Genomic DNA, 24,356 nt, shown 5'->3' on the forward strand with positions numbered 1-24,356 from the left:
GGACTCGATCCCAGGACCCTGAGATCATGACCTGAGCCGAAGGCAGCGGCTTAACCTACTGAGCCACCCAGGCGCCCACCATAAGAGACTCTTAATCTCACAAAACAAACTGAGGGTTACTGGAGGGTGGGGAGTAGGGATAGGGTGGCTGGGTGATGGACATTGGGGAGGGTATGTGCTATGGTGAGTGCTGTGAAATGTGTAAGCCTGATAATTCATAGACCTATACCCCTGGGGCAAATAATACATCATATGTTCATAAAATTTTTTTTTAAAAAGAGACTGCTATAAAAACATTTGAAGATCTAGGTTTTGTTTTTGTTTTTTAGATTTTATTTATCAGAGAGAGAGGGAGAAAAGCGAGCACAGGCAGACAGAATGGCAGGCAGAGGCAGAGGGAGAGGCAGGCTCCCTGCCGAGCAAGGGGCCCAATGTGGGACTCGATCCCAGGATGCTGGGATCATGACCTGAGCCGAAGGCAGCTGCTTAACCAACTGAGCCACCCAGGCGTCCCTGAAAATCTAGTTTTGACAATCTTTTCTTAACCTCTTGGAGTTCATCTGTTCATTAAGATGAAGCATTTGTTTTTATATTATCTATATTTAAATTTCCTCCTAAGTACTATTTCAGCTGAATTCCACAAGTTGGTTTTTTTTTTTAAGATTTTATTTATTTGACAGAGATCACAAGTAGGCAGAGAAGCAGGCACAGAGGAGGAAGCAGGCTCCCTGCTGAGCAGAGAGCCTGATGCGGGGTTCGATCCCAGGACCCTGGGATCATGACCTGAGCCGAAGGCAGAGGCTTTAACCCACTGAGCCACCCAGGTGCCCCTGAATTCTACAAGTTTTGATATGATATTTTTTATTATGACTTCAAAATATTAACTTTCATAAATTTTTTTATGAAAATTTTTTTTTCTTTGTCCTTTAAAAGTATAATTCTTAATTTTCAATTGGCATTTTCTACTTTCTGTTACAGATTTCTAACAGAGTGTGGAACAAACTGAATTTGCATAGTCTTAAGTGTTACTTTTAAATTAAAAGACTCTATATAAATATATAGTATATACCATATACCACTATATAGATACACACACACACACACACACTATATGTAGTGTGTGTGTATGTATATCCCCTTTGATCAGGGTAGAAATCATCCACCTAAAATAAATGATTGGAAAAAACTGATGTCATTACACCGTTGTAAAAATAAAAGATTCTAGGGGCAACTGGGTGGCTCATCAGTTAGGTGTCCGACTCTTAGTTTTGGCTCAGGTCACGATCTCATGGGTCGTGGGATCAAGCCCCATCTTGGGCTTCCCACTCAGCTGGGCGTCTGCTTGGAATTCTATCCCTCTCTTCCTCTCCCCACTCACACTCTTTTTCTCTGTCTCGAATAAATAAATCTTAAAAAAATAGATTTTATAAACTCTTATCTTTCAAAGTATGAGTAGTATTCCTTTTCTCATAGATTAGAATTTCTGGCCAGAAAGTATAGAGTTAAAATATGTTTATATTACTTTCTTAGATGATTATTTTAACAAAAATCTTCTCATAGAGTTCATCATTTTTAAGCATACATTAGTTAATTATTCTTTTATTTTAATTAAATATTACAGGATATGGAGCCTAGTAGATCATGCACTAATAGCAAGGTGTAATATGGAAGAACCAATTCGTTGTGCAGCTGTAAATGTAGATGGAATCCATCTTGCCCTTGGAATGAAGGATGGCTCATTCACTGTACTTAGAGTAAGGTATGGTATTGGGGTAGAAACAGTAAATTTCTGTTAAGTGATAATTTGCAATACTCATTGTTTTTACCTATCTCATTTTCACTCTGCTTTCATCTTAACATATATACACACACATCTATATATTTCAGATATTAGTTTTATTAAATACTAAATATATAAAAAATGACTCGAAAAATTGTTAACTCAAAAACCTTGGCTTTGGGGCTTAAGAATGCTTAGTGGATTAATGGCTAAAATTTTGAGCTATGAATTTGGGTGTTGACCTCCATTCCTTGGAAGTATTGACTTTTAGTAATGATCCACTGCCATTGGTGGAAGGGGTTGGTGGTGACCTTGAGGCCGTTATAAATGGGTGAAAGGTTTTTTGTTATTTGCAGCTTTATTCTTTGAAAAAAAAAAAGCCTCCATATTTTCTCGTTTGTTTACATAATTAGAAGAGTTAAACAAATCTGTTAAAGCAGATGAGAATCTCATGTTGAATTATAGGTACAGTACATTCTATTGAATTCTATATAGCTATTAAAAACTTTGCTGTGGGGATGCCTGAGTGGCTCAGTTGGTTATGCACCCGACTCTTGATTTCCACTCAGGTCATGATCTCAGCGTTGTGAGATCAGATGCCCTATTGGGCATAGAGCCTGCTCAAGAGTCTCTCTCTCCCTTGACTCTCCCCACCCCAACTATCATGCCCTCTCTCTTAAAAACCAAAGCAAATTTTGATGTAAATCCATGTGTGTTCACAAGCATATGTATTTATGAAATTCTTCTTCTCTAGCTTAAGGAATGGTAGGACATTTTCAGTTGCCCAATAAATAAATAAATTAAAAAACATGCTCAAATATATCCTGTCTTAAATGCTTACCTCAAACCTAAATCCCCTCTAATTATATCACATTTCTACTCTTCCACAGTGAAATTCCCAAAAAACTATGTAATTTACTGTTTTCTTCCAGTTATTGACTTAATACCCATAATGCAGTATAGCTTTTGCCTTCATCTTTATATTGAAAAATTCTTGCTAATTGTACCATGTCACTAAAGCCAGGCAGCATTTTTCACTTTTCATCTAGCTTGATTCTCAGTACTATTTAACCACTTGCTCCTTCTCAGAGCATTCTCTTCCCAGGCTTTGGATATTTGTTCTCTTTCGCTTTTCGGCCTACTTCTCCAGGTTCCATTTTCTTTATAGGATAATTTATCTTCTGCCTACCAGTAAGTATCGGAGGACCTTAAAGCTCAGACCTGAGCTTTAAAAAAAAAAAAAACCAAAAAACTCAGACCTGAGTGTTTGTTCCGTTTTCTCCCTAGGTAATCTCATCCTGCTTCTAACTTCAGTTACCACTGATGGTCCCAGATACATAGTTCTGGCCCTGATCTCTCCACTGAACTCCAGTTGTATATATCCGGTTGTTTAACATCACTTGGATGTCTCAAAGGCATCTGCAATTCAGCATTTCCAAAACTGAACTTATGATCCTCCCTCCTGGGCTGATCTTCTGTCTGTGGGCCACATTCTTTTGGGTGGCACAATTGTCCAGGTTCTTGTACCAACCAGAAACTTAGGAATTATGGTTGTTTCCTCTCTCTCTAACCCACCATGTCCAATCCATTACATTCTATTGATTTTACTTGCCTGATTTTCAAAACACTTTAATTAATGTTTGTAATATTAGAATTATAATATCTTTAACATAGACTATATATTGTATAGTATAATAGTATAGATTATAATATACTCTATTTTTTTAAAGGTTTTTTTTTTTTTCTTTAAAGATTTTATTTATTTATTTGACAGAGCGAGATCACAGTAGGCAGAGAGGCAGGCAGAGAGAGAGAGAGGGAAGCAGGCTTCCTGCTGAGCAGAGAGCCCGATGCGGGACTCGATCTCAGGATCTTGAGATCATGACCTGAGCCGAAGGCAGCGGCCTAACCCACTGAGCCACCCAGACGCCCAATATACTCTATGTTTTAAATCATTTCACTTTTTTCTGAAGTCTGAATACCCACCATCTGTAATAGCCTTCTAATTAGTCTTTTTTTTTTTTTTTTTTTAGATTTTATTTATTTGACAGAGAGAGATCACAAGTAGGCAGAGAGACAGGCAGAGAGAGAAGGGGAAGCAGGCTCCCCACTGAGCAGAGAGCCCTATGCGGGGCTCCATCCCAGGACCCTGGGACCATGACCTGAGCAGAAGGCAGAGGCTTTAACCCACTGAGCCATCCAGGCATCCGGAGCCTTCTAATTAGTCTTAATCCTACTGTTACGCTACTTCAGTCTATTACTGTCAAACCATACAAGTGACTTAATTGATTCATCCTACCCCAACATAAACTCACAGATTAAGGCCAAAAATCTTAAGATTTGTGAGGCCTTTTTGATTTTCCCTCAGCTGCTCTCATCAGACTCATCTCACACTCTAGCCTCTTTGCTTGTTGTCAGTACAGCTACACTTCATTGACAACAGGTAGAGCTTCAGGACTTTGTGTTGCTGCCAGCTCTTTCACGTACATTTCTGCTGGAAGGTGGTCCCTTCGCCTCCCAGTTCCTGGCCTCTCCTAAGCTAAATCTCATTAAGTCCTTAGAATGAAGTTTAAATTCTACTTCTTTTGGTCTGTCTCCCCTAACTCTCCCAGCTAGGAACTGTCTTCCTGTTCTGTGCTGTAATCAACACTGTGTTTTCACTTCTGTGATGTGTCACAAATTGTTAATATATGAATATTCCCAGGCTATGGCCTGCCTCCCTCTCTTTCCTAAAGAAACCATAGAATTCACATAGCAGTTTTCCAGAAGACTTGAGAATTTTAAAAAATTAATACACTTTCATCAAATAGTCTTCTTTCCTATAAGCTTTTCAAACTTCCTCATGAGAGAAGGTAGTCACAACTTGTAATGTTGACATAGTAGCATAATACATACTACAAAAGAGCCCATCAGAATTGTGGTATATGTTCACCTGTGTGTGCATACCTGTGTATGTGTGTTGGTGAACAAGGACTTAAACCACACTTATTTCTCTCATTACTTGGGAGCAATTAAGTGTCTAGCAAAAAGGCTATATATAAAAAAATAGTTCTGAAGAATTTTTAGGGAACATTTAGGTTAATGTTTGTGAACAAGATTAGAATGATAAAATCTTCAGTAAAGAAGGCATAAAAAGTAAAAGCTATCAAATAGTGCCTTAGGTGTTTTCTTAAAAATCTTGTTCTTTGTAGATATGGATGGATAGGTGGATGGATATATATGGAGAAAGGGAAATCAGATGTGTGGACTTTATTAAAATGTGAAGGGAGGGGATCACTGGGAAAGGTAGAAATAGCTACACAAGTCTTTGCTTAGATGGAGAACATTGTGAGTTGCAGGGCTTGAGGCAACAGTGGTATTGATCAGGAAAACTTTTTTTTGAAAAAGGTTTTTCTTTATTTGTCTTGTTTTTATCCCCTTCTATATAGTTAAGAGGCTGATTTTCATCTCTTACGTTAACACCAGGGTAAAACCCAAATTCCTTGGCAACATGTCACATCTGTCACACATGGTCTATAGTTTCTCTCTTCTACCCCGTCAAGTCACTACTTTTCCCACTTAGTCTTATATCCACATTGTGATATCTACCATTCTCCAAATGTGCCTTATACATGCACATCTCCATGCTGTGTCTTCTTCCTGGAAAACCTTTCAAAAAGTTTTATTCTTAGCCAAACCATCAGGTTTTATGTTCAAAATATAGATGTCATTCTTCCTTGGTCCCCTCTTGCTTTTAGTCTGTCTAAATCCTTTTTCAGTATTTCTTATAGAATTTCCCGCATACCTTTTGAGCACTCATAACATGTTATCAATTTTAAAGTACAATACTACTTTCTATCCATCTCACAGAAGATGAGCTCCTCTTTGTATCCCATGTAACTAGAACACAGTTGTTAGTAGGTGTTACTGGAAAAAAAAATTGAGTTTGATTGCTTTAAATTGTCCACTTAGGAACCTTAAAAATTGAGATATATCCATTTAAACTTCTAAAAAATTACCTACATCGAACATTTCAGGTGGTAATGCAAAATTTAAGTGGAAAAAAATCTTGGCACTAAGTGGAAATGGGAATTCTTACCTCCTCCTGCCCCTTCTCCCTCCCTGCCTCCCTTTTCTCCTCCTCCCCACCAACTCCCGACAACTTTGGTAATTCAGTGGTATTAAATTAAGTTTTTATCCATTTGTATGACTTTTACAAATACCCGCATTATTTTGGAAATGCAGTTATAAGACATCAGTGAAAAAGGTGTTTAACTTTACTGGTTGACATGATCTCTGGGAAGAATTTGTATTAAAAAAGGTCAAAGGTTGAAATAAAAATAGTGTGGCTGTATAAAGATAAACATTCAAACATGTTACTTAAATAATACAAATAAATTCCTTTTTTTTTTTTTTTTTTTTAAGATTTTTATTTATTTATTTGACAGAGATCACAAGTAGGCAGAGCGGCAGGCAGAGAGAGAGGAGGAAGCAGGCTCCCTGCCAAGCAGAGAGCCTGATGTGGGGCTTGATCCCAGGACCCTAGGATCATGACCTGAGCCGAAGGCTTTAACCCACTGGGCCACCCAGGCGCCCCAATTCCTTTTCTCTTTATCTCTTGAATATAATTTTGTACATTTGTCCCATTACAAAAATTTATTTGAAGATCTTAGTGTTTATAATTAAGCATATTTCATAAACTCAGTTAAAGGAGCTTTATCATAAAAATCTATTGACTATATCTCCTTTATTGTATGACTCTGGAAATTTAGAATTAATCTTTAAACTACATTAAAGTAATTAACCAAAATTCAGCATTTTCCCTTACTTTCAGCATATGTTGTCCTCATATATTTCTGTTTGAAAAAGTAATTTTTCCTGAATTAATATTTGTCTCATGTATATTTACTTTGTGATTTGTAAATACTTGTAGCCTCCCAGCCATTTTAGGCACATTTGAAACTGAACTAATTCTGTAATGACTTGATTTTATGTGTTATCATTATTTTTTCCTTACAGAGATATGACCGAAGTTGTACATATTAAAGATAGGAAGGAGGCAATTCATGAGTTAAAATACTCACCAGATGGAACTTACCTTGCTGTTGGGTGTAATGACAGCTCAGTTGATATCTATGGTGTTGCGCAACGTTATAAAAAATTGGGGGAATGTGTTGGATCACTTAGTTTCATCACTCATCTGGACTGGTCCTCAGACAGTAGATATTTACAGACAAATGATGGAAATGGGAAAAGACTTTTTTATAGAATGCCAGGTAAAAGTTTCTAATAAATTGTATATAATTTGTAGATTTTTTTATTGCCTATTAATTTTAGAATTTGAGTAGAAGCAGAGTATAAAATACATTTGATTATAGGAAATTAAAGAAGGTCTGAACTAGTATTTCAGGCATTGTGATCTTTTCTATAAGGCTGCCCTATTATATTGAAATTCTTTATATTTTAGTCCTTGGTAATTAAAACTTTGCTTGGAGGATCTAAGACAGGTCTACTTTATGTCGAATTCCATGCTATGTGAGTAGTATTCGGTAAAGCCCTAGTGTATATTAGAAAGTCAAAATGCCATTTTTATGGGTGGAACTAATTAAATATAATTGCTAAAAATGTCTGATACAAATTGGGATTTTTTGTGGTTACCTCAAATAAATTTTGCAAATATCCATAATATAGCTAACAAACTAAATTTGGAAAGCAGTTTCCATCAAATATTTTTTTTAAAGAATAAAAGCAACCATCAAAATATTGTCTCTCAGTACTTCATTTAGTATGATCCTTATGAATTAGTCACTGTTTTACAACAACTTATTTAATAACACTAGGTACATAATTAAATTAATATATCTCCCCAACAGTTTTTCATTAATAATCTGTAATGAAAAGTGACTGAATCCTAAATTCCTGTTCTTAAATGTATTACTCCTTGCTCATTCTTCCTTCTTTCTCCTTTTCAGTTTTCTTTTTTTCTCAACTCTAGATCTTCTTAGGTTTCTTATTTAATAGCTGATTTGCCACTTTATATATAGATTTTACTTGTTCTAACTTACCTTATTGTGACTAATCTAGCATGAATTTGATAGGGGTGTTTATTCTCCAGATGAGTAAACCTGCTGTGCTATATCACAATCCAGTCAATGTGTGTCTCCGTATAATTTTGGTAGTAGCTTTTTTTTTAATTCCTTGCATTTAACTTTCTTCTTTCCTTACCATATTCACCTACCTATTCCTAATAATCTCCTTTAACTATAGTAGAAAGATATTTAAATTTTGGAGTTTATTATGTTATCAGTATAATTTATCAGATATTTATAATTTATCAGTTTATTTGAGAAAAAATTAAATAACTTCTTAATTAAGACTCTGATTTCTTTTTAGGAGGAAAAGAAGTAACAAACAAAGAAGAAATAAAAGGTGTTCATTGGGCTTCATGGACATGTGTTTCAGGCCTTGAAGTAAATGGAATTTGGCCCAAGTATTCAGATATCAATGACATAAATTCAGTAGATGGAAATTATATTGGCCAAGTTTTAGTTACAGCTGATGATTATGGAATTATAAAATTATTCCGATATCCTTGTTTGAGAAAAGGTATCTTTTCTTTCAAAATACAAGTTCAGGTTACAGTTTGGAACCTGTTGGTTTGTTGGTTGGTTTTCATATACAGGTGTGTTTTTTGCTTAGATCCTTAACATTATTGTTTTGAAATTTGTGTATTTTGTATAATAGAGTAAGAAAAATAAGGGGTCTTACTGGTTATTTTCTGCACATTTTATGTATCACCTTTTTTTCTTGGATCTCTTTTTTTTAATTTTTTACTTTTTATAAACATATATTTTTATCCCCAGGGGTACAGGTCTTTGGATCTCTTCTTTAATGATGATGTTAATCATTCTGTTCATAGACTTAAGAATAATTAAATGAAATGCTGTATTATTTATTTATCCCATGCCTTGTTCCATAAAGTATTTCAGTACACTTATATACAGGTCCACAGGTACTAAAATAATTACATGAATAGAAAATTAGTGTCAGGAAATTAGTTTTCTAGAATCTAAAAATTAAAAGCAGGGCACAAAGTAATTTTCATCATAGCTACTTTTTTTAAACTACTTTTCAATTTTTTTTTTTAGTTTTTTGAGGGTAGTTGACACACATTTTTATTATTTATTTATTTATTTATTTATTTATTGGTTAACTTTTCCTACCAGTGGGGCTTGAACTCACGACCCGGAGATCAAGAGTTGCATGCTCAACTGAGCAGGCCAGGCATGCCCCCATCATAGCCTTTTTCTTTTCTTTCTTTCTTTTTTTTTTTTAAGCATTTTTTTTCCCCCCTATTCAGGGAAAGCAATTTTTCCCTGAGATTCAGTTTTCAAAGAATTCTCTTCTACAGTATGGAGCTTTAGATTAGGAGCAGTGAGAGTATTCCTAGAGCATTAACGTCTGTAGCAAGTGTAGTAATGATTTTTTACTTTTGGATGAATGTTAAAAACACATTTCAGTGAAAGGTGATTATGGGAATATCTGGAATAGTTGTATTTATTTTTTTTAAGATTTTATTTATTTATTTGACAGAGATCACAAGTAGGCAGAGAGACAGGCACTGGGGGAAGGGAGCAGGCTCCCCACCAAGCAGAGAGCCCAATGTGGGGCTCTATCCCAGGATCCTGGAATCATGACCTGAACTAAAAGCAGAGGCATTAACCCACTGAGCCACCCAGGCACCCCTGGAATAGTTGTATTTAAGTAGGTAGTTCATTGATGTTAAACTTAAGGGCCCAATTTTCCCAGAAGTCTATGCTAACATTTCTGTTGTGCCTTTATAATAAAATGGTAAATTTCAGATACTGCCAGTTAATGCCATGTGGTTGATTCCTGTTTGCAGGGTGTCAGCTTCCTAGGTATATGTGAGATTACATCCATAAGTAATTAAGTGTGTTAATAAAGGCTAGTTAAATCTCTAATAATTGAAATACCCTCTTTATGGATCCCATCCCATAGCCAGGACATGAGAGTCATTAGGCACAACAGATTTTATTATGACTCAGAATGAGACTTGCTTAGTTAAGAAGGTGTGTGAGATTCAGTAAGGTTAATCATGATGATCTTAATCTTGGACATTGCTTCTACTCAGTGTTTCATATACTGGCTCTATGCAGAAACAAAAATAATTTTCCAAGCATTCTTAATCAAATGGGTGGGATTTTATTGATAGTCTTTATGTTCTGTAGTTTATTGACAGTATTTTTGTTGCATAGTAATTTCATTTTTATAAAATGTATAATAATCTGAATTGGAATATTTTACTGAAGTCTCAGAAAAATAAGTCTTGTTCAGTCACTGCTTCAAGAATATAATTTGTTTTCCTTATTTTTCTTTTTGTTAGATTATTATAAGAAATTTAATTATGGTAAGGGTTTTTATTTCTGGGCACTTGTGAGTTAGCTTGAGACTATGTGTAAGTAACTGGGAGAACAGAAAATAGGATAGAACTACTGCATCTTTAAAGAATTAGTAGAAATATTTTAAGATTCCATGTTTATTGAATTTACATACTTGCATAAAGTTAGCAGTATTTCTAGAAAAATTACCTTTTACATTAGTTATGATGTATATGATGTATATTCTTTCACACATTAAGTTGTATTATTGATCTAACTGAAGTTTGGGAAAAGAGTGTGTTTACTGTAGTAATTCTTGTTAAATACTTACTTAAGTAATATCCATTGCATTCTAAGAAGTGCAGCACTTACAAAATGTGGAAGTTAAATAATAGAGGTAGTTTATATTGTAGAATCATTGTTATTCAGACACAAAATGTATGAGATTACCTGAATGAGAATGATCCTCTTCCATATTTAGCCCCTTTGAATCCTAGCCCAAAGCATTACTTCTCCTTTCCCCCCATTATTATCCTCTTTCTATCTAAATTATTTTGCTTTCAACAGTAATTTCTGTCAAATAATCGGACTCTTCCCAGGCAGCAGCACATAGGCTTTGGTGGAGGATGGAGAGGTGAAGGCAGGGTGTTGTAAGCTAATATCTCCATCACTCATACTAGCTGTCAACACTTTCTCTCCACTTGTTGACAAATGAAAATTTATATTTAATAAAAATCTTTCTTTAGATTTGATAAGAAAATTCACTGAAAAAACAAACATCAAATAAAAAACATATTTGTATTGGAGATTTACTCAGGATTTGTTTTCTAAGATTCATCCATATTGTTGCATGTAGTTCTAGTGTCTTCTTCTTGATATGTTGTGAATATATGGTATAACTCATTAATTTATTCTCCTGTGATGGACATTTGGGTCATTTCCAGATTTTTGCTATTAGATGCAAATTTCTCAAAGATGTATACTTAGAAGTGAATTGCTGGGTCATACAGAATTTGTGAGAAAATGTTGAATTTTTTCCCAAAGTAGTTATACCCTTTTAAAAGCCCTGTTGATCCACATCCTTTTCAGTACTTGGCACTGCCACACTTTTTAATTTGTGTACATCTAATTAGTATAAGTGATGTCTCATATGTCTAACTAATGAGATTGATCATCTTTCCCATTTATTTTTTTGGTTTTCTGCATTTCCTCTTCTGTCAAAAATGCCTTTTTTTCTGTAGAGTTGTTTTATTTGTTGAAGATTTTTCATATACTCTAGATATAAATTATTTGTAATTTTTATAGTTTATAAATGCCTTTCTCCAGTTTATGGATTATTATAATAATTACTGTAATGGCTTACTATAATTATTGTCTTTTCTTGACCAGTTGTTCATTTCAGTGTAGTCAAATCTATCATTTATCTCTTTTTTTAATGAATAGTTCAGTTTTGTGTATTAAAATTTTACTATATTAGGGTCAGAAAGATAGTCTCATATGTTTTATAAAGAAGTATTAAGGTCAGAGTGGCTGGCTAGCTGAATCCCAGGAGCATGTGACTCGATCTTGGTTGCAAGTTCGAGCCCCACATTAGGTACAGAGATTACTTAAAAATAAAAAAATCGGGGCACCTGGGTGGCTCATTGGGTTAAGCCTCTGTCTTCAGCTCAGGTCATGATCCCAGGGTCCTGGGATCAAGCCTGGCATCAGGCTCTCTGCTCAGCAGGGAGCCTGCTTCCCCCTCTCTTCTCTGCCTATTTATGATCTCTCTCTCTCTCTCTGTGTCAAATAAATACATAAATAAATAAATCTACACTTGATCTTAGCCAAAAGACCAAGAAGTGATAAAAAAAAAATTTTTTTTAATCTTAAAAAAAAATAGGATTAAGGTCATTAAAACATAGTTACAAATGGGAAAAAAATCTTCTGTCATATTGCTACAAGCTTTTGAAGAGATTTAGCTCATATTAATTATGTGTTAAAATATACTTTAAACAAAATATATATATATATATACTTTAAAACAAATTAGAAAATGAGATCATCAAAGCAAGTATTTCAGTATATTGCTTTACCTTCACCAAAAATTATCATCCCCTCCTTTAAGAGTTTCTATGACCATTCTAATTTGCTGTGACAAATCTTCTCTCTGAAATACTAATTCTAATTAATGACACACTCTTTAGGTCTTAACTATTCTTTCATCATTTCCTGTCATAGGCCAGAGTTTTCATAGTTAAGGGACTTTGAGAGCTTTTAACCCAATTTATATTAGAATGGAAATGGGGTTCAAGAGAGGTGAAGTGATGTGCTCAACTCCTGTGCTATTAAGCCATCAAGCTGACACTTAAGCTCTAGTCTTTTTATTTCAACTCTGATATTCTTTACACATCATACTTTTGTCTCCTTTTATAATTAAAAGGGTTGGAGTCATGTTCATGCCCTCTCCTTTCCTTCACTACTCTTCTTCCCTCCTCTACAATCTAGTATTCCAACTCAACTGTAGCATAGTAAGGAGAAATGTAATCTTTGTTTTTCTTTTTCTTTCTTTCTCTTCAGGTATTTAATGAATGTTTCCTATATACCAGGCACTAGAGATACAGAGTAAAAAGATGCCAACCTGTCCTAAGGAGCTTATAGTTTATTACAAGAAATAATAAGTAAATAGACTGTTACTTTTCAGTGTCATAAATATACTCACACAGGGTAATCACAGGGAATTCTGGAAACATGTAGGACAATACATGTGGTCTTGATGTGTCAGAGTCACTTGATGAAAGATGTGACATTTAGGTTCACTTTTAAAATCTGTTTATCACAGTTAAATAAGCAGTTCTGGCTATTGGGTAATTATTAATATAGTCCTTTTAATTAGAAACCATTTGTTCCCCTTAGACTTATTCTACAACTTTTTTGTTACGTTGCCTTGGTTCTTTCTTAGAGGGGATTGATCTTTGAAAAGTCACAGAATATAATCTGGAAGGGATTTACAGGATTATTTACACCTCTCTTGCGGTTATTGCCCCATATAGTTAATTTGAATACTGGCTCATATAACGCTTCATATACCTAAACATGACAATATTAATACATCTTTAAAACTTGGAATCTGATTTCCTGGAATCTCTGGCTTTACCTTTTAAGACTCTCTGGTGGCAAAGAGTACTTAAAAGACCCCATCCAGGAAAGTAATAGCTATAGTCCTCTTGATGGTCAAATAATGCACTCTCATATAGACAAATGAGACTAAATCTACCTTATTAGACTTTCCTAGATGAACTGTGGCAAGTTGCCCTTCTAGAAAGTTATTTCTTTTCAGCTGCATTAAAAATATGGTTCTTAAAATAACAGCATTGCTGTTAAGCACCAAACTGTAATTTAGGTAAGTTTCGGTCAAATCTTGTATGCTTTGCTTAAAATGGCTATCCCTAAATTCATGGCCAGCATGAAAGCTTATCTCCAGATTTTAACTAATGGAGCTTTGCCATCCTGACAGGGCTTCTGTAATTTAAAAATTTTTAAATAGTCTCAAAATGAAGCCAAATATTATTCTATCCAGTATACTCTAATAGAGGTGTGTATATGTTGCCAAATACCAGGTTTATCCTAGCAAGATGCAGAGAATGTTTTCTGAACTTAAAACCACAATATTGGCTCTTGTCATCACACAGATTTTTTTTTAATTAACCACAAAGTTAGATATTTCCTTTATAGTTAGAGAAATTTGGTGTATACCACCTTAACCAAATGATACAACCTCACATCACTAATGATAGAACTGTGCCCCTTGAAATGATGTATCCAAAAGGATACAGGAGCACATGTGCCAAAAAACACAGAATCTGAATCTAATCATGAAGAAACATTAGACAAACTTATGTTGAAGAACATTACACAAAACATATAAATTTAAAGTATTACTATAAGGGACAGTTTTTGGGACAGCTGGGCGTATTTTATTTTGGTGAATGTGGTGTATTACATTGATTTTTGACTGTTGAACCAACCAGCATTCCTGGCATAAATCCCATTTGGTCCTATTGTGTATTCCTCTATATGTTGCTGTGTTAGGTTTGAAAGTATTTTGTTGTTGATGGCTTGTTGTTTGTTTGTTTTTTAAGACTTTATTTATTTGACAGAGATCACAAGCAGGCAGAGAGGCAGGCAGAGAGAGAGGAGGAAGGAGGCTCCCCACTGAGCAGAGAGCCCGATGTGGGGCTTGATCCAGGGTCCTGGGATCATGACCTGAGCTGAAGGCAGAGGCTTTAACCCACTGAGCCACCCAGGCACCCCTGTTGATGGCTTAAGTTTTAAAAGGATCCTCTGGTTGCTAGTGCTAGCCTTACTGGGGATGGAGTAGACTGGGTCAATTTCACTTAAGACCTAAGGCGTCAGGACAAAACATTCAAATTTCATTATATGGAAACAGTTGATGCTTTTGTGGCTGCAGGCTTTTCTCAGAGCAGTAAGAAAATGTCTCACAATCGTAGTGGTTCGTACCAAATTATATTATAAATCAGTAGAGCAAATATTTACATCCCTTGATGTAGACTCATTCATTTTTTCATTCAGCAAACTTTTGAATGAGTATTTTTACCCTTTGATCATAATTAAGATAATGGAGAAAGGTTGTATTGGTTCAGATATAGAAATTGATGTTTTGAAGTGGTATTTTCATGTGTTGGCATTTACTTATCAATTTAAAAGTATATTTTTGTTATAGGGGCCAAGTTTAAAAAATACATTGGCCATTCGGCTCACGTAACTAATGTCAGATGGTCACATGACTATCAGTGGGTTATTTCTATTGGTGGAGCAGATCACTCTGTCTTTCAGTGGAAATTTATTCCTGAAAGAAAACTAAAAGATGCTCTTCACATAGCACCCCAAGGTGAGTAGTACACACTGCCTAAGGAATTTCTCTGTCAAAAAACTTCAGTAACTGCAAATGAACACTTTTACTATTAAAGTGTAATCTATCCTTTTAAGTGACAATATAGTGTTTTGTTAGTGGAAATTTTAAAATACTAGGCAGATGTGTTTAGAGTCAAATATCAGAGCATGGAATACAAAGTACTTTTGCATACATTGAAATCCACCCAACAATGAGTGAAGAAACCATTACATTCTCAAAACAAACATTTAATGTATTCTTGGGGAGATAGGTATCTAGGTGTCCTATATGGTTTTTTGGACAAAGAAAATTTATCTAATGTCAATTCATTCGTTGCCTGTGGTATTTTCTAGATATTTTTATGTTAATTATAAACCTGTAAGGCTTATAAATACATATTTATATACATAAATATATATAATAGTATGTAATTATAAACCTGTAAGTTTTAGTTACTTATGTTTTCCCCAGCTTTTAAGTTTGATATAGCAGTCACTGGGTGCCAGTGAAGGGACTTACAGTAGCTGTTGAGTTTGCAGTGAGTGGAGATGAAGGTAATCTGTGGTGCAGTTTACTGACATCTGTGTCACTTGAAGAGATAATTTCATTTGATTGTTTTATGGCTTGTCACCATGTCAGTTGTCACAGTCAGCTCTTAATTATTAATTTTACAGTGCTTTTTTGAAAATGAATGTTCTTCAAACAAGTAATGTTTCATTTTTTAAAATTGCAGAAAGTCTGGCTGACTCTAATAGTGATGAATCAGATTCAGATCTGTCTGATGTTCCAGAGCTGGATTCTGAAATTGAACAAGAGACCCAGCTTACCTACCGTCGGCAGGTAATTAATATTATCACGTAATTTTTTTCTGAAAAAGTCTAGTTTCTTCTTTATCTTTCTCCCTGTTGTTTATTGACTTATTGTTATCTTTTGTGGTTTTTAATTTTCCAGGAAATGATGGTCTTTTTCAGTTTTCCTCCTTTAAGAGTTAAAGTGCACTTGTATAAAATGTTCTTTTATAATAAGGGCTTGATATATCAAATGTGCCTGTATTCTATTTGCCTATGGCTTTTTGTCACAGTACACTCCCATTTATTCTCTTTAAAATATTCTCTTCTGAAGTGTATGAATTTCATGGAACACTAAATACATATTTGTCAGTGTGATACATAGAAAATGTAAATTTGTTATTTCCAAGGAAGGAAATTTCATAAAATACATATCTGTTTAAGACAAGTGTTAAAACTTGGGGCACCTGGGTGGCTCAGTGGGTTGGAGCCTCTTGCCTTTGGCTCGGGTCATGATCCCAGCATCCTGGGACGAGCCCCGCATCAGTCTCTCTGCTCGGGGAGGGGGAAGCCTGCATCCTCTTCTCTCTCTGCCTCCTCTCTCTATCTGCCTCTCTGCCTACTTGTGATCTCTGTCTGTCAAATAAATAAATAAAATCTTTAAAAAAAAAAAAGACAAGTGTTAAAACTTTAGTGGTCAGTAGTAACCACAGTGTTTGAAAGTTGCAGTAGGAATCTGTAAACACCTTTATTAATTTATATTCTAAGAGACATTTTATTTCTGTACATTATTTAAAGGTTTACAAAGAAGATCTACCTCAGCTTAAAGAACAGTACAAGGAGAAACAAAAAAGTGGTACTTCTAAAAGAAGAGAGCGGGCTCCAGGAAATAGTATTCGATTACACTTTGTTCATGGGTATGAAACAACTATTTTTCATTTATGTGTTTGCATTTTGGTTCACATTTAATAGCTGTAGGACTTGAGCAAATCCTCTGGCTCTTTCCCCATCTGTGAAATGAAGGTAACAGCACCTATTTCATAGGGTTCTGATGAGGAATAAATAAGCCAGTGTTTGTGGGGACTTAGAATATTGTCCCGTGCATAATAAACACTATATGAGTGTTAATAATGGATTTATCTTATGGAAGTTTAGTATTTGTATTTATAGACATGATCTCTTTAAACAAATGAAAATAAGTAAAATGTAACAGATTATCATCTCCCCTAACTAATTATGATTTGGAATTATATTGTGCCCCTTATTGGGGCCTGCATTTGGCCTTTGTATTTTAATTTTAGTAAAATATGGCTTCTGGATTTTCTTAGAAATATAAGTTTCACATTTCATCCTTGAACAACAGATTCTCAAATTTAACCCTTCCTGTCCCTGATAATGCTTTCAGGAATTTAAAAAAATTCATTTAGTAAGAATATTTTATTTCCATTGTTAAAGTAGACAATATTTCCCGGCAGTTACGTATTGTACATTGAATTTCTTTGAAGTGCAAAGAGAGTTTACTTGTTACGAATGGAATTATATTGACCATTTTTAAAAGATTTGGCTTTTTTTTTTGGATATATATAATATTTTTAAATTGTTTTTTGGACATTTTTGGAATATATATTCTCATAGTTCAACAATGCATATAAAAGCATTCACTTTGAATATCCTTCTCCCAGGAAGCTTCCCTCTCCTTGCTAGATGGGAGATTGCCTGATTCATGAATCTTTTAATAAAACCAATTAGATCTTCAAAAAAAGAAGGAAAAGAAAGTCTTCCCAGCTCTGCCCTCTCAGGCATCCTTTTTCACCCTCCCAGGGCAGTTCTATACCCTTCCATTTATAAAAAAGCACCAATTTTTGTTTTATAGTGTACAAATTCAGTAATACACTTATGTAAATTGTAGTATACTATATATACTTTTCTGTACCTTTTTCCATTCAGTATTATAGCTTGGATTTAGCTGTTCGTAATCAGAGCAATTCATGAAAGTTAATGGAATTTTAGTTTTTCAGTATCTTGTAAAACTGGAAATAGAATGATCTAAAATGTACCTGCTTCTCTGTATAACCCATATTTACCAGATCAAAAGCTATGGTCAGTTCTATACGATATGTTTTCTGTTTTCAGTTACAGAGGTTATGACTGTCGAAGTAATCTGTTTTATACTCAAATTGGTGAAATCGTATACCATGTAGCAGCAGTGGGTGTCATTTACAATCGGCAGCAGAACACACAGCGCTTTTACCTGGGTCATGATGATGATATTCTCTGCCTGGCTATTCATCCTTTGAAAGACTATGTGGCAACAGGGCAGGTAGGTTAGACCTTTGTTTGGATTTACATGTGGGTTAGTCCACTTCTTAAAAAAAATCTGTCTTTCATTTTCTAGGAAATGAAGAATAATGAATTCTTTAGAATGGGATTTTATTTTCATACTACAAATAAAATTTATTTCAACTTTTTCCCTATAGTTTTCCTTTGAGTTTTATTGTTTTGATTATTATTTTTTTTATTTGGTACTAAGGACTTGGCTTGTCTTCTTTCTGTCAGGATACATTTTTTTAAATTTGTGAGTAAACAGAGAAAACAAAGACTAGAAATCTGATTTCTTTCTTTGAATTTTCTAAAATAAAATTATCTAACAAATGTTCTGTGATACTCAGGATGACTGTTTTTATTTTACAATCATGATATTTACCCATTTAGGTTTACCAAAGTACAAAGCAGAAATGTTGAAATAGAAAACAATGAGAAAAGTCTTAACTGATATTTCTCTATATGGTTATTCCTAGAGAAGGGGGAAAAGGTGATATTTATAAATACTCTTTCTATATGTAAGCACTTTACTAGTTTCTTAGTATATATGATTGACCCTTGAACAACACAAGTTTGAACTCCATGGCTCCACTTACATGTAGATTTTTTTACAGTGCTTTAAATTTGTTTTCCTTATGATTTTCTTAACATTTTCTTTTCTCTAGCTTACTTTATCATAATGATACAGTACATAATACATGTAACTTACAAAATGCATGTTTACTGACTATGTTATCAGTAAAGTTTCTGGTCAACAGTTAGGTTATTAATAGTTAAGTGTTTTGAGGGGCACCTGGGTGGCTCATTCAATTAAATGTCTACCTTTGGCTCAGGTCATGATCACAGGATCCTGAGATTAAGCCCCTTGTCTTGCTCCTTGCTCAGCAGGGAGTCTGCTTCTCCCTCTGCTCTTCCCCACTGCTTGTTCTCTCTCTCTCAAATAAATAAATAAAATCTTTTTAAAAAATCATTAAGTGTTTTGAGAGTCAAAAGTTAAACATGGATTTTTGACTGTGCAGGAACCCCTAAGCCCCACGTTGTTCAAAGATCACCTGTATTTTACAACTCTATTTTACTCTCACCTCACCTTTATGAGTGAGCCATTTCTATTCACAAATGAGGAAATTTAGATTTGAAGAAATTATTTTCTCAAAGATCTTTCAGCTAATAAATGATAAAGTTTAAAGCTGCATTAGTCTGTCTGGCTTTTTAAACACTGTAAATATACCTTCTAGGATATATTGAGGCAGAGCTGGGCAACTTGGATTACTCTTTTCTGAAAGGAGAGAAAACTCTTCCCTTTTTCTTTCCCTCTTCCCTCCCTCTGTTTGTGCCTCCCTCTTCCTCTCTTTCCTTGTCTCCCTCCTTTTTCTCCCTTCTTTCTTCCATTTCTTGAAAAACATTCATAGGGCACATGCTGTGTACCAGAAAATGTGCTGGGAATACAAAGATAAATAAGACATGTTCTTGCCATGGTAAGCTTTCATCTTCTGAAGGAGAAGACATACATGCAAGGAAAATCATGATACAAGGTTATAGGTATGGAGCAGGGCTTCTTCTTCTTCTTCTTCTTTTTAGAGATTTTATTTGTTTATTTGACATAGAGAGATTACAAGTAAGCAGACAGAGGGAGAGGGAGAAGCAGGCTCCCAGCCAAGCAAGGAGCCCAACGTGGGGCTCCATCCCAGCACCCCGAGACCATCACCTGAGCCGAAGGCAGAGAGGCTCAACCCGCTGAGCCACCCAGGCACCCCTGGAGCAGAGCTTCTTAACCTTAGTACTGCTGACGTCTTGGGCAGATAATTTTGTTGTTGTTATTTTAAGGTTTTATTTACTTATTTACTGGTCAGAGAGAGAGAATAAGCCGGGGAAGCAGGCAGAAGGAGAAGCAGTCTCCCCACTGAGCAAGCCCAATGCAGGTCTCAATCCTGGGACCTGGGGATCACGACCTGAGCAGCTGCTTCACCAACTGAGCCACCCAGGAGTCTGTTGGGCCGATAATTCTTTGTTGTGAAGATAATTGCATTGTTGTGTACAGTGCAATCCTATATATTATGGTATGTTTAGCAGCATCCCTGGAGTCTACTTGCTGTATGTCAGTAATATCCACTCAGTGTGACAACCAAAAATGTCTTTAGTGTCAAATGTTGCCTGGGAGGCAAAGATCGCCCCCTGCTGAGAACCACTAGTGTAGAGATATGCATAAATTCCTTTTGCATTGTAACAAAGGACTGATTAATTGTTCCACATAGATCAGGGAAACCCTCATGGAGTTGAGGCCATTTGAGCTGAGTACTTTACTTGACAGGGGAGGTAGGAGAAGGTGTTCTAAGTGTGTTATTTGTAAATGTGGGGCAAAAATCCCACAAAACACAGCTTATTTAAAGAACTATGAGTAGCCTAAAGAATTCAAATCTTAGAGGGATGAAGAAGAACTAATTAAAAGGGTTGGTGAGGGCCTGGGAGGCACCATTTAGCCTTATCTGTAGTTTATAGAAAAGTTTCCTCTTAAAGCACAATTATTTACCCATTGTGTTTTGCAAGAAGTTAGAACATTATTCTGGTACTACTCTAAGGAAGGCTGTAGAAAAACTCGTCATTTGCTAACATGAGTCTGGGATTGGAGAGAATTCAGGCCAGATTAAATTAAAAGTCAATATGACCACAGGACATCCTTGGATACCTACTGCTGAGGAGGCAAAACTTTACCCCTAGACCTCCTAGGTTTTCAGCTGGGGCTCTTTAATAAAAAACCAAATATACAAAGAAAAACAAAAAGTATATTAACAGGTATAGTGCATACCACATTGGAGAAATCTACACCCAAGTGACTGAAAACGGTGACTTAGAATTTCAGCATACATAGGACACAGTAGACTGGTGGAGAAATGACAGAACAAAGAAAAGCAGTTTTAGACTTCCAAGGGCGACACACTGTGGGAAGGTAAGTATATGACAAAATTCCTAGAGTAAGGTTTCTTTGCAGATTCCTCTTATGCTATCTCTGGGCCGAGTCTGTCTCCAGTAAAAGGAGAATTTATATAATCAACGGGTTGTGCACCTTAAATTTATGCAATGTTATATGCCAATTATATCTCAATAAAGTTGAAAAAATTATATATATAATATACCATATCTTCTTTATCCATTCCTTTATCAGTGGACATCTGGGCTTTTCCCATATTTTGGCTACCGGGGATATTCCTGCCATAAACTTTGGGATGCAAAACAGAGGATCATAGGGGAAGAGAATAAGATGAAACCCAAGAGAGAGACAAACCATTAGAGACTCATAGTCATTGGGAACAAACTGAGTGTTGCTGGAGGAGGTGGGGTGGAAGGTTGGAGTAACTGGGTGATGGACATTAAGGAGAGGGGCATGTGATGTAATGAGGACTGGGTGTTAAATAAGACTGATGAATCACAGACCTATACCTCTGAAACCAATAATACATTATATGTTAATTAATGGAATTAAAATAAAAACACTATGTCATGGGGAAGCATGATTCAGATTGGCTGCCACTGTCAAGAGCTCACAATTTAGTATGAATTGGATGAATTACTCTGTGTGTGTGTGTGTGTGTGTATACACAATTAACTAAAAATTTACTAAAGACACCCTCATTCAGGTATCTTACAGGTAACTCAGGTTAAGCGTGTCTAGAATGGAGATAAATGAGGTTAAGCTTTCCTTTCAAGCCTGCTTATCCTTGTGTTTCCTACTTAGAACGTGACACAATATGTATTAACCTGGTCACCTAAGCCCAAGAGTTTGTGACTTGTTCTCCCTCACACCTTATAACCAGTCAGTCCCAGAGTTACAGCCAAGATTTGCCCTCAGTATATTTAAGTTCTCTACGACGAATGTACCTTGCTTCGTTTGTTTTGTATTTATATTTTACCTTGTCCCTGCTGGCACTTCTGGGCTTCATGATTGCTAATCTTTTGTTATAACCAACCAACTAGTCTTCTATCTTCATACTTCTCCCCTAACCATTTCCCCAATCTTTCTTTTCTTCTGTGTTTATTAGTAGCTTTTAAGCTAATGTGTAAGCTCATTAGCATACAGCTCAAGCCATTTAACCTAGGCCAATAGGCTCCTCTTCTTATCTCTTACCAGTTACCTCCTCATAAACAATGCTCCTGCTTTTTGAGCTATTTAGAATTTGTCCATGTGTAGTACTGCTTCACATCTTTTACTTAGTCCCCTCCTCTGGAAAATTCTTGGCCTCCAGTTCTGTTCAACTGTCCAACTTTGTCTAATTTCTACTCATTTTAAGACTTAGGTTTAGTGGGGCGCCTGGGTGGCTCAGTGGGTTAAGCCGCTGCTTTCGGCTCAGGTCATGATCTCAGGGTCCTGGGATCGAGTCCCGCATCGGGCTCTCTGCTCGGCAGGGAGCCTGCTTCCCTCTCTCTCTCTCTCTCTGCCTGCCTCTCCATCTACTTGTGATTTCTCTCTGTCAAATAAATAAATAAAATCTTAAAAAAAAAAAAAAAGACTTAGGTTTAGTAACATATCTGGAAACTTACCTAACCTCTCTCTTCTTCCTGATCCTTGACTGACAGGCCCCAAGTAGGTTCTGATAACACTCATTCTGTTACTGCTTCAGCCACCACTGAACATGGTGTTATCCAAGCTTCCCCACATATTAGCTGTGGGGAAATTACCTAGCCTCTATATGCCTATTTCAAAATAAGGATACTGGGGCTCCTGGGTGGCTCAGTCAGTTAAGGATCTGCCATTGGTTCAGGTCATGATCCTGGGGTTCTGGGATCAAGCCTGGTTTGGGCTCTCTGTTCATCGGAGTGTCTGCTTCTCCCTCTCCTTCTGTGCTCTCTCTCTCTCACTCTCTCTCAAATAAAATCTTTAAAAAAATATATAGGGATACTGTCGGTGCCTATCTCTTAGAATTGCTTTGATTGTTAAGTGAGTCAGTCCTTACAAATGTTTAGAAAAGTTCCTGGTACATAAGTCAGTTCTCCATAAATGTTAACCTTCGTTGTTATCACTGTCATTGTTTCCATGTGAGATGTCCAGTAGGCAATTGAAAATGTAAGTCTTAAATTCAGAAGAAGAATTTAGTGGTTAAAAGAATTTGGGAGTCATTTGTTGATTTAACCACTGAAATTGGAATTGAGATACGCCAAGGCAAAAATATGGAGTGAAAAGATTGGAGTTTTAAAAGACAGAATCTTGGGGGGCTTTTTATTTAAGGGAGAGGTGATGAAATTGCAAAGGAAACTCAGTAGTAAGAGTTCAGGAGATCAGAGAACCAGGAGACGATGGTACTGCAAAGTTCTCAAAAATACCATGCTCTGCAGAAATTCAGTAGCAAACTTAAAAGTCATGGGGAGCATTTGGGCTACAAAACCTAATGAAATATTGGCTGATGGCAGGCTTGTTATTTGTTACATCTTTATATAAAATCAGTGTCAAAATTAATAATTGTAAGCTATATTCATTATTTTGGGAGTTGTCTTTACAGGCAAACCTATTCTTTTTATCCTCATACTTAAAGACAGTTATCACTTGAGTCTAAAGGAATAATTACTAATTTTAGTTTACTTGTGGATTAGTGAACATATAACCTAAGTTAAAACATAAGTGATAGTCTGTTCATAGTCTTATTTACCTTTCGGTACTTTAACCCCTTGTATCTCTATTAATACTATTATCCTGGCCTAGAATGTATGTCTCTTTTTATCTGACACTGCCCTTCTGAAGGCCCGGGTCAAACATCATCTCTTTAAGTTTTTTTTTTTTTTTTTAAGATTTTATTTATTTATTTGACAGAGATCACAAGTAGGCCGAGAGGCAGGCAGAGAGAGAGAGGAGGAGCAGTCTCCCCGCCAAGCAGAGAGCCCGATGCGGGGCTCGATCCCAGGACCCTGGGACTACAACCTAGGCTGAAGGCAGAAGCTTTAACTCACTGAGCCACCCAGGCGCCACTCTTCTAATTCTTTATAACCTTTTCTTTTTTTTTTTTTTTTTATAATTTTTTATTTTTTATAAACATATATTTTTATCCCCAGGGGTACAGGTCTGTGAATCACCAGGTTTACACACTTCACAGCACTCACCAAAGCACATACCCTCCCCAATGTCCATAATCTCACCCCCTTCGCCCAAACCCCCTCCCCCCAGCAACCCTCAGTTTGTTTTGTGAGATTAAGTGACTCTTAATCTCACA

The 24,356-nt window shown here is 35.8% G+C and overlaps 1 protein-coding gene across 1 annotated transcript in view; it reads left to right on the forward strand.

The window, feature by feature from the left end:
- The window catches only part of EML5 (EMAP like 5), a 181,319-nt gene that overhangs the window by 61,500 nt on the left and 95,463 nt on the right, over positions 1–24,356 (forward strand). The window contains exons 8-14 of the mRNA XM_059373561.1: positions 1,622–1,759; positions 6,779–7,035; positions 8,153–8,365; positions 14,882–15,049; positions 15,786–15,892; positions 16,639–16,757; positions 17,974–18,160. Of these exons, the coding sequence (XP_059229544.1) occupies positions 1,622–1,759; positions 6,779–7,035; positions 8,153–8,365; positions 14,882–15,049; positions 15,786–15,892; positions 16,639–16,757; positions 17,974–18,160 (1,189 nt within the window). The remainder of the gene's footprint in view (positions 1–1,621; positions 1,760–6,778; positions 7,036–8,152; positions 8,366–14,881; positions 15,050–15,785; positions 15,893–16,638; positions 16,758–17,973; positions 18,161–24,356) is intronic.

The sequence above is a fragment of the Mustela nigripes genome, chromosome 13, assembly GCF_022355385.1.
Source record: "Mustela nigripes isolate SB6536 chromosome 13, MUSNIG.SB6536, whole genome shotgun sequence".
In the NCBI taxonomy this organism is placed as follows: Eukaryota; Metazoa; Chordata; class Mammalia; order Carnivora; family Mustelidae; genus Mustela; species Mustela nigripes.